Consider the following 11,757-nt stretch of genomic DNA (forward strand, 5'->3'; position numbering starts at 1 on the left):
AAAAAAAATTAAAAAAGAAACACAAAGATTCCTCTGAGCTCTACAGAAACAAATGTTTGCATAAAAATCTGTTAAAACAAGCAAGTTCACTTCTTTCCTAAACACGAAAAATTGCTACACTAACTAATGCTGCTCCCCTCCATCGCCTGTCTGCAGCTGTCCCCGCATTTTTCAAGCATGGTCAGACCTATAACAGGTTGTGAATTAAGCCTGTTGCAGCACCTCCATTAGCAGACAGGAAATCAAGACACAAAGTGGAAAAATGGGTTTTGTAGGTTTGTTTCTGTCCCATAAGAACTGAATTCACAAAGCAGATCCTGATCCAATGAGTTCAGTGTGCATTTTGCCAATTAATTAATCAGAGATTCTGTATTCATTATAAATAGAAAAAATAAATAAATTACGTTTAAAGAATTTAAAAAGAATGCTAAAAATGCATGTGCACTTGTACAAACACTGCTTCCAAGCTTTAAATAAATAACTACTTGTTTGCATTCTGGAATTAGCCACTTCGGTATCTGAGGAATGTGCACAGAAAAGAATTCCTGATATGTATTAACTAAAACGGTTATCTTGGAAAAACTGGAAAACAATGCTAGAGACTGAACACTGCCTGCATAGGCATTTGTGATTTACAAACCAGGTAACAAGAAATGGCATTTAAGACAATTACCAGCTCAACAAATCATACACGACTCAATCACTCCTAACACCCAAGCATGTAGTAAGCCTGCATTACAGAAGACACACAGAAATGAAGGAAGTACCTGAAGGCTGGAAAACTAGACACTGGCATGGGTGAAATAAGAATGTTACTAGTAAAAGCTGAAGATTCAGTCAAGTGGTCTCTGCCTTTAAGGGAAAAATACATTTCCATTACAAACTCAGAGTTGCACAGCAATCAGCAGAAATGATTTCTCATCATAACCCACCAAGAAATAACAAACATGCGTAAGCTAGTCCAAGTATTTGCAAATAATTTTGGACTTTGGACTAAGAAGTTTATATACCCCATTTGTTTTCAATGTAGGCTGCTCCAAAAGTAATGCATCATATTTATTTCCAAGAAAATTACAATAGATACATAGAACACAATAACGCTACCTGACAGAGCAAATTCTCAGCTACAAAACACTATTCTTCCACATAGTCACCATCACTAGCTATGTATTTTCACCACTGATGAACAAGAACCTGCATGCCGTGCTCATAACAATCTGCACCAGTGGAGGTGACCCACTGTCACTGCCACCACAGCTGAAACACGCCACCCAGTGCCTCACTGTGCTCACATCCACTGTGTGGTCTCCATAAATGTTCAACAAGAGTCAATGAATGTCAAGGAGTGCCATTTTTTCCTCATGGAGGAACTCAGTGACACACCTTTGCTTCATACGCACTTCCGTACCAGATCCCATCACATGGCAACAAAATATAATGGAATATGGGTGGGAAGGTTCAGCCTATACTGCCATACCACCAATATCCACCTCTGACATCATAAGCCAATGTAACAATATAGGAGGCATTACTTTCAGAGCAGCCTTTGTATCGCAGGCCACGTGCAGCAACCCTTTCTTTTGCAAAAAAATGACAGCTGAGAAGGCTAAAGTGGCAGAGCACCATCAGCTAAGAGCCTGGTATCATTTAGAAACAGACTATTAAAATGTGCTGTTTTTTTTCTCTTCTGTTGTATTCTCTTACACCAAGCACAAGAGCTTTAATGGAATTCGAAATGTTTGAGAGAAGGGCAGCAGAAATGATCCAAAAGGTATGGAATGTCTTCTGTCTGGGGAAGTACTGAGTACGCTAGACTCTGCTGTCTGGAAAAGAGATGACTGAAGAAGGATGTGGTAAGAGGACTACAAAAGCATGAGAAACATAGAGAGGGTAGGTGGGATTAGATGCTCATTGTTTCTTCTAATACACAGACTAAGCAGAATACAGGCTCCATATAAAGCAGCAGGAACCAAATCTGGAAAAAGATGATAGCTCTTCTCAGTGCAGTCTGCAAGATGTGAGCTCCTGGCCAAAGGATGCTCTAACTGCTAGTAATTCCCATGAGTTCAAGGGAGAGGTGGAAAGTTCAGAGAAAAGGAATCTCTGAGAGGTTTTAAACACACAGAAACTACACTCAGCTCAGAAAGTTTCTAGGCCAGAAACAAATTCAGAAACTGCACTGAGAACAACATCTCTTATCTCTGCACTCCACTTATTGTTGGAGACAGGACACCAAGCTAGGCACAGGTTCAGCGTGGCCCAATACAACTGTCATATAACTAAATCTTGCTTAATGGACTGATGTTTCACAGTGGCAGCCTCTCCTGCAGAGACAAGCAAGTGGTAATGGGACTGACAGCATACCATGGATCGGCAAGCGTGGGAGACTATGGGTTAATAATAGTCCTCATCCTTGCACCAGGAAGTTGGTACTGTATCATCAACTTTGTGAAGAACAGAAGCCCCTTCTGGCCTGCAGCCTGGGAACTAGACACTGGTTTCTCAGTGTTGAGAAGAATAAATAAGGAATGCGAATGTTTACATATTTCCAAATACCACACCATGTAAAAAAAACTATTTAAAGAATATATCCTTCTGTGCTTCATAACACAGAATGTCAAGGGTCTTGGAAAAACTGACCCACCAATTTCATGAGAAAGACCCTGTGGCTTAGATACAGGCCATGAGTTCCCTGATTGTTCTGAATAATTGCTACTTTGTGTAACAGCTGAATTCAGTCTTCCATTCCAGGGCTTTCTTTAATAAAATGAGCTTGGGGAAAGACAGAATTGCCATAGCAACAGAATCCTCTTAAAAAAGAGGCAGGAGACATGCTGGTCTCGCATCCCATTTCAGCTTTTTCTGCTCTATTGATATTTTCAGGCTGATCCAATCTTCTTGTTGCTGCCAACTCTCTTGGGGACTGCCCTGGCTACCTACAGCCAGTACAATGCCATGCTGCTCAAGATGAGCTTTTACATGTCCTAGCCTGCAAATGTCACAGCTGCCGTAGGAATCCCCTCAGAAAACAAAATCTATTGCTAGCAAGTGACAATGACATTTCTGTGGCTGCTGTACAAGCCATTGGTGAGCCAGTGAGACAGCTGTATCATGGCTCTCAGATGGAGGAAGGAAGTTAGAGAAATGTGGGCCTGTGAGACCCCGCTGAAGGGATGAAGACACGAAAACCTGCCGTGGACATTCAGCCACTCCAGTCCCTGGTTATTTCAGCTTATTATGCTGAATGATTTCTCATATTAAGTGGAAAACTCCCTCTTTAAACTACATAGGGCTGTTCCCTCTCCCAGCCCTTACATTTGGAGCTATTCCAGATCATTGTCCCTCTAGTCCTTAGGATCCTTCTTCCAATTTCCAGACAATATTTACTGATGAACAGTTCACAACTACTCATTCTTCTGCCGATCTCATCTTGGCTTTTTTTTACCCTAACTTGCTGTTTCTCTTCCTGATGCAATGAGAGACAGCAAACGTGCTTGCTCTTACCCTTTTTTTGTCAGAGTAGACACAGCAATATATTCTAGTCCCATCTTGTGAGATGAGCCTGGCTACATAACCAGCAACTTGTACAGTGGCATTCATCCCTCTTTCTGGCGCCAGTACTTAATCCCATACCTTCCCTAGGACTGAATCTGATGCTTCTGCAGCCACGTTAACTAAAAGCTATTGCCCTGTACTTGACCAGCACGCTCTGAGTATTCCATTCCATCACTTCCCCAATTAACATGAAGCTAACATAGAAAAAGTTACTACTGATTCTTAGGCTAATCACCATCAATAAGAAACCACACAGTAGCCTCCCGAATTTCCCCCAACAGTCAAGAAAGCCCAACTTTCCATAATTTACATTCTACGTTACATTTGCAGTTTGGACTTGCTGGAAAACATTTCATCTTTCGATTTTCTTTGTCTTCTACTCTATCATGCACTCCCCCCATAGCTGTCTTTCAGTGGGTACAACCAACGCAACTTTCTCCTGGGAGAGTGTCCCCTCCTGCAGCATCCCACTGCTGCACCTGGGTTCCACTTCAACACAAGACATCAAAGCAAAAACAGGTAATTCTCATCTAGCTACTTCCCCCACATGGGCCACTCTATGAAGAAAGTAAAGACCTATGGTATTTATCTCCTGTTACCACATACATAAAGTTTCTAGTGGGAACAAGATTTCATGAAGATGAATGTTTTAGCCAATTTTAGTCAATATTTTCAAGATGATTGAAAATTTAGCTTAATACCTAGAGGAAATTTTGCCAGTAATATTAAAATGAGGTATTGTTTTTGGGAGGAAAAAAATATTTGATGGGGCGAGGCACAATGTGTTTGGCACAGAAGAATTGTACTTACATTAGCATGCCTGAATTTTGGTTTTATCTAGGTCATTTCTCCAGAATGCACTTAAACACAACCTCTTGATAGGCTTATATCCAATGTTTAAGAGAATTAGCTGCCACAGTTATATGACCATTAGACAGATGTACTTCTGGTTGTTTGTTTTGGTCTTGTTGTTGTTTGTTTTTTTTTTTAAACTAGACTTTTGCTGGCTTTCAGTATCAGTGACAAGTCTCAGTTCCAGCAAATGCAAGCTGTCACTACTGTTCATCAGTAACGGCTACCGCAGGGCCCAAAGGCTGCACAGCAAGCAGCTGTACTGAAGAAAACAGAGAAACCACATACAGCTCAGCAACTCCTTCAGAAATCCATGTGCTGTGCTTTGGAACTGCTGCCTGCCAACTGGCTGCAGATGAACCCAAAGCAGACAGAGAAAAGCAGAATTATCCTGAAATATATTGTTAAATATATATACATTCATTGCAACAAGGCTGTAAAGAAAAAAGTGACCACTTTGATGTATCGAAAGTTAAGATTTTGCCACAACGATTTAAGGGAGCAAGAGACAGACCTTGTAGCTCCCAAACCACATAAAGAAAACAGTATATTCTTTTTGTGGAAGAGACGTTTCAGTCTCCCAGATTTTACTCAAGATGATTGGGTATATTTATCTGGAACATACTGAAACCATCACAGCCAGAAGATGAAAAATCTGTGGTAATTCTGACAAGTGTTGGCAAACAGAACTGTCAAGTAAGGATAATGACTTTATATTCACAAAGCACTTTTCATCCAGATAGAACCCAGAGTGCTTTACAATTGTTACTAATGGATTATACACACACATGAATCACTTTGCCCATGACTGAAATGGAACAGCTTAAGGAGTGAACTGTTTAACAGCACATAGCAACCTGACACCACAGTTTAGCACAGGATCCAGTTGCAAACCCAAAAGAAAATTAGGAAGGCAGAATGTAATTACCCACGCTGCAATCGGAATAGGATGCTGGGTTTACATTACCCCTCCTGCAACCACTGCCATTGGAAACATGGCAACGGTCAGCATCCAGCGCAACGTCTGTCACAACACAAAGATCACAATGGGGACCTCTTCAGCCCCGCTCAAGTTAAACTGCAAGGGAGCTGAACACAACCTATCTGAGCCTGGACAGGAGTTACTTCAGACTCAACAATTAAAGTTCGTGTTACCTCTCAACTGAAAAATGGCACATTGTCCCTCTGACAATATCATAATGCAGCACTTGGTTGATACCACACGGGAAGAAAGCTCACACACTGTTACCAGTGCTACTTCCCCCAACACCTGTTTCTCATCTGTAAGTTTCCCAGAGGGGAAACAAGAGGCTCTGTTTAATCCTGATTAAAGTTGTGAATGAAGGAGCAGAAAAAATTTAAATCATCTAAGCCATCTAACAACAGGTTGAAGAAAATACTGCAGAAGTGAAGAGGAAGGCTCCTCTTTTCCTTAAAACAAAACAACAATAATGAAAAAAACCAAAACCTCTCAAAGTAATTATATGCTTATTACAATGGAGAATATAATAGTGGGATAAAAGGCAAAAGCACAGTAAGGAATGCTAATACACACACTGAGCTTTGGACCAGCTTTTGTAACAGCTGTTCTGAATTTCTATTATTTCAACTCAAACAAAATCAAAATCCAAACTTAAAAGTATGTTCAAGATGTTAGAAATGTGTACAAGCAATTTTTAAAAGCCCTGCCCTCAAGTCCCCATTCAACAGCTATGTGAAATTTCAAGCTGTCATTGATCTCAGTGAGAGCTCTGAAATTCAGCCCTTCTGTTAATGAAGCCATATGTTAAGCTTCTTAAAGCCACGGTTGTTGGGTTTTTCCCCCTCCGGAAACGAAAACCTTCATTCTTAGTCAATACATATATATATTTAAACAGGCTTGAATAAATTCTTTATAGAAAAAACACCAATTACTCTACGAAACACAATAACTTGAGAATAATATTACCCCTTCGTACTAATATAATTTCTCTTAAAATCTTAAAAAAAATGCTCTCACTTTTTTAGTCTCTCAAATTACCCAATTTTCAGCACACAGAAACATGATCATCTTTGCCAAAAAGATGTTGAAACAATTATCTAACAGCAAACACAGTATTATGATTATTACACTAAAAATCATGACCTGCATAAAAACAGAAATTTGCCTACAATAGATTAGGAAACAGGAAATCTTTTAAGGGAACAAGAGCTACAATACAGCTTTCTGAAACAAAAGAAAGTACATTACAGTAATTAATTCTCCTTGTAACAAACACACTGCATACAACAGCTGGAGAAAGTAAATGCTATGATGCTGGCTATCTCTTTGGAAGGCAGGAAGCCAAGGGGAAAGAGTGACTATAAATGGAAAGCCTGGAGTCAAAACGAATTCTGAGATTCCTCACCAACTTGGTGACCGTAAGATCTACCTAAAAAAATGTAAGTCTGGAAAATTCGTCAGCTGGAAGCAGAGATTTTACTGCACAAATACTTACTTAATCTAGGTTGAACTAAGTGAAAAATGTTCTCTTCGTGGTTGTCCAAGAGTAGGCTTTATTTATGCACCTACTTTAGAATGAGAAGTCAGACCCTTTATTGGCATTGTCTTGTTTACTGCACTACTGTTCTCAGCAATGAGAACAAAGAAAGCAGCAGATACGGAGTTACGAATCAGCATGAACATCTGATTCCTTGTTACATTAATAATACCACAGCCACCAGAGATAACAAAAGGGGACTGATAAAAACTGGCTATTTACATGATGTATATAGAGGTTGGAAAAGTATATATACACTTGCAGAAAAGGATCAGGAAAGAAAGAGTAGGAATCAAGTGTCTGAAAAACTGCTGCACTTCAGAAATCATCTACTTCCAACAAAAACCCTACTGAAACAAAACTGCTAACAAAACAAAGATGTCTTTCAAATACAGAGAATATTATATAATCCGTTCTTTTTTTTCATCTTAGATTGTATTCCCAGGTATATCGATAACAAATCAGCCAAGAGTTCCATTTTTTTCCAATAGGGACTTCCAGGTGAAAAATTCTGTGTCTAGTTTAAGGACACTTAAACTAGATCATCTCTGGGTGGGTTTCTTACTTCATTGCTTCCTTCCACCTGGACATTTCAGTAGTCTCCCTGGCACAATTCAACAAGATGTTAATCTTCTTACCTTCAGAAATAGCAGGTGGCCCTGTGAGGGGTCATCTCAAGCTGTATTAACAAATTTTCTAAATGCCACACTCAACAACCTTGCATGCCACAAAGCATCAAGGAGCTGACAAACAACCTTTACCAACACTTGAGGACTTTGTTGGTTTGTTTAGGTGGGCAGCAGGTAGCTTTGGCTTGCATGCACCACATGTTGCTTTCGTCATGCTGAATGAAGCCAGCACGCACACAGTTCATAGAACAGGTGTGGGGATGGCTGAGTGACAGAGAGATGACAGAGTGTACCTGATTAACGTATCTTAAGCAACTTTCCTGGCACCACAACCAGCAGAAACAGCACTTCAACAGGCACTTCGCACATGTACTTTCCTGCAATAAAATGAAATGTCTGGTTACTGGCCACAGAATTAGACTGAAATAAAACTGCCGTTTCAGAAAGGCGTGCTCTGCAGGTGACTGACTCTTCCAACAGAGATTCACTTACACAGCAGATACTTCCTTTTGGATTACAGGAATTGTTTTTACTTCAGACCCTACGCTATTAATGACTGATGAGCTGAGTCTAGGGTTTTTTTTTGTTTTGTTTTTGTTTTTTTTTTCCTTCCTGTGCATGGAAGATTCCTCTCCAGGAAAGAAAATAAGTGCTGTAAGCAGCTTGGTGAGCTAACAGCTGCACAGAGAAAAAAAACAGGCAGGCAAGTCAGTAACTCTTACAGTACTTGGCAGTGATTTGTGAGACTGTTTGTTTTCCTTTTGTTTGGTTGTTTTAAACTTTTTTTTGTCCGATTATCAAAAAAACCTTCACAGTTCTGAAATGACTGGTACGCTAATGGACAAATATAAAAAAAATAGGCAGGGTTGAAGTGTGTGTGTTGAACTCAGCATGCATTATGATTCAGAACAGGAGGAAAAGACTTGCATTTCCTAGAACAGGCCATTGATCTACATTAATATCATGCCAAGAGCAGAGGAGAAAAGCTCAGTCAGAAGTCTGCTCTACCTCCCACATCTCCATCAAGAGCTCAGAACTGAGACAACAGAGACATCTTGGTAGCCCTGGTAGTATTCCAATTTTAGATGGCTGTTTTTCTCACAAAAGAAAATTCAGTTCAGTGATATTTGAGTCTTTTTAACCTTATTTTTTCAGAGACCAGAATGTTCTTCTGTTTTGGAAAGCAGACATCCTTCAGTTACAGTATGAAATCCTCATGTCCCACAGCTGCCATGATAAAACCATAAACCACCCAACCTTTTTCCCCACAGACCTCTTAAAAATATTCATAGGATAATTCCTTTAAACTGCACATACTTTAATCCTGCTATGCTTTGCCGGAGAGATGATTTTACTACAGCTATATTAGTCTTGCTAAATAATGTTTATTAGAAACAGAGCAGAGGACTATTTTGCTATTTGGCTTGAAGACTGCTGTGTAGGAAAAACCAGTAAATTTACCTGCAGACCTTGCAGACCCCTGACTTCTCAGAAAACAGGAGCTTTTTTTGCAAAGGTGACAAAGTCTGGAAGCTCTAGAAGAATGCAGCATCTGTTCTCCACCTTTTAGTACTACTTCTCCTGCCCTCTGCACAGAGAGCTGCTAAGGAAAGTGGCCACAGACTATCCTTCCTGCCATGAGAAGGAGCCATGTTAGTTCGTGGTGGATTCTCCTGTGGAACAGGGACGTGAGCTGGCCTCTTCTGGAACAGTTATCGGTCACGTCATACCCTAGCTGGATTCACAGCAGTTGGTCCAAAAGGAGCATAGAGCATACAGCTACTGATAAAAATAATCTTACTTTGCAAAGTATTTCTTCGACACACATTCAGATTATAAAATAAGCCCACTTCTTCTGCCTCCTCTAGATGTAAACAATTCTGTTTTCTTTCTAGCACAACTCAACCCACCTACCATCTATACCCAAGATTCAATGTAAATATCCTGTCGAAGCTATACATAATATACTTCAGGGCCAAGATACGTATTCTAGAGGAAAAACAATGAATCCTAGCGCCTGCATTTAAAATCTTTGCCTAAATCTTCCTCTGATGTCAGAGCTGTGCAGTTCTAAGAGCCCATTCTATTTGCCAGAGTGCCAGAACTAACTGCGCTGGTGTGTTTTCAGCAGAAGGTAAGAGATGCAGAGATGGATAAGAGACAGGAATTCAAGCAACAATCACAACAACCAAGATATATTTTTATATGCTGTAAAAGATGCAATTTGGAACCTATATAAATCCTCAGAATTGTTCTTGCTTCACATATTTTCTTCTACAAACATGTCACAAGGCAGATGAAATCTTTTCTATAGAAAGTATTTTATACTAAACAGTGCAATTCTTACTTACCTTTACTTTTTTAAAAAATTATGATGCAAAAATTTTAAATATTCTATCAAATCTGGATTTTTCATTTATCTGTGATAAAAACATCTACATATAAAAACTAAACACTTCCTTTTTTTTTTTTTAAATGGAGGTATTTTCTCCTCTTAAAAGTATCTGAGATGAGAGAAAAAAAAGGGAAGCATTTAAAAACACTCTCTTCATGAAGAAAATGGGTAAAATATAAAGTTTAAGTATACTCTTCACATTTCTTTTCCTGCACGTCACCTTTTAACTACTATTTCTATGTGTTACAGAAATATACTTACCTTTTGCTTTAGGATATTATAAAGGTACAAGAGAACAATCCTTGGTATTCTCAGTATGGTGATTAAAAATGAGCCTTTTACAACAGTTCCTAGATGATAGCAAATAAGAACTGAAATGGAGGAGAGGACTGGATGACGTGGTGGGCTATTTTTGTTTCTGGAAAGAAAAATAAACAATTCAAAATTGTTTTGGAAACCGTTATTTAAGAAGATAGGCATGATATCATTTCAGTATTTGGAGAAGTCAAGACCTAAGCTGGTACACCCTTTCACGCTTAAAACAACTCCAGTTTTCCTTCTGACTTCATGTGAACTTTAACCCTAGTCCAAAGGAAAGCAGCCAAGTTTAAAACTTTTATTGGATTGCTTTAACTCTTCAGCAATTAATATCTTGACATACTCAGTAATGGAAAAATATCTAGAAAATCCTACTATGGAAAATATCAGAAGAGAATATCTGAGAACGTGTCCTCCAACACCTCTCTCCAGTTTCTGTTACTTCTGTTATCCTCCAAAGTCTTCTGTCGGACTTTTGTTTCTGCAAGATTTTCTGAAGGAATGAACCTGCTATTTCTGCTTTAGTGGAAAAATTAAAAGCAGAAAAATAAATATGACACAGTCTCTCGTGCAAAACTGAGATCTGCTGTTTACTTCCACTGCTGCAATTTGACTAAATACAGTTTTAAACTTTGTTCAGATAACTAATGCTTCCCCCCCCCGAACAGGTTTTGTTTTAAACTGGAACACGCAAAAAAGAAATTTCACGTTGTATGTTTAAAATTATGATTTGGCAGAAAAACCTTGTAATTCCACTGCAATCTAATCTCTATCATTTTTGGGAAATGATGTGTCTCTCATATTTGAAATGGAAAGACAAAATAATAACCTCATACAATTAGCTTACGAATCCCAAATACAAGCATGATTTTCCTGCTTCCTTTATAAGGTTCAGCTTTACGTCAATCAGCTGCAGAGAACAGTGTGGCACAGCTCTCAAGAATTTAAAGGAAGAACAGGAAATGAAGTTAAAACCATTCTCTCACTCCTCTTCAAATGCTGTAAGAAAAAAGAAAACTCACAGTCCAATTAACACTGGCTAAATAGCTAAAAATATATGTCAGAAGGTTCAAGAAAAGCACTGATTATAATAGTCACAAACTACCTTACTGAAAGGCAAATGTATGCAGCAAGCCCAACCCTGAAACATTTCCTCAGGCAGCAGAATCACAGTTACAATCAGACAGCACAAATCCTGTGTTCACAAGCAACTCCTTCAAAGCTTATTACCTTGAAAAATTAAGTTTGCAGGAGAAACTAATGATAAGAGATGGTGACTGGCTGAAGCTAAAATCTACAAACACATCTTTATTAAATCTTCACATACACCCCTTGAAGACAGGTATCACAGTTCTGCAAGAACCCTGAAGGTATCACTGCAGCTCATTCAGAACACTGACAACTTCACAGCTGAAAAGTTCTATTTGAATATGTGAATGTACCACACTATTTTAAATAGGAAATTCCAGCAAAGCAGTTGCTGCTTTTT

General features: G+C 39.0%; 1 protein-coding gene and 1 long non-coding RNA gene across 2 annotated transcripts in view; both read right to left on the reverse strand.

The window, feature by feature from the left end:
- LOC100544914 (choline transporter-like protein 3) overlaps window positions 1-3,600 on the reverse strand; it is a 25,138-nt gene extending 21,538 nt beyond the window's left edge. The window contains exon 1 of the mRNA XM_019618485.2: window positions 3,505-3,600. Coding sequence (XP_019474030.2) covers window positions 3,505-3,600 — 96 coding nt within the window. The remainder of the gene's footprint in view (window positions 1-3,504) is intronic.
- Window positions 3,601-6,395: 2,795 nt separating this feature from the next.
- LOC109369200 lies at window positions 6,396-11,751 on the reverse strand. The gene is made up of 3 exons (XR_002117894.1): window positions 10,212-11,751; window positions 7,849-7,932; window positions 6,396-7,530 (listed from the first exon to the last, which is right to left on the reverse strand). It is a non-coding gene; the product is annotated as an uncharacterized LOC109369200 (long non-coding RNA).
- Between the last annotated feature and the right edge of the window lie 6 nt (window positions 11,752-11,757).

This window comes from Meleagris gallopavo, chromosome 10 (genome assembly GCF_000146605.3).
Source record: "Meleagris gallopavo isolate NT-WF06-2002-E0010 breed Aviagen turkey brand Nicholas breeding stock chromosome 10, Turkey_5.1, whole genome shotgun sequence".
In the NCBI taxonomy this organism is placed as follows: domain Eukaryota; kingdom Metazoa; phylum Chordata; class Aves; order Galliformes; family Phasianidae; genus Meleagris; species Meleagris gallopavo.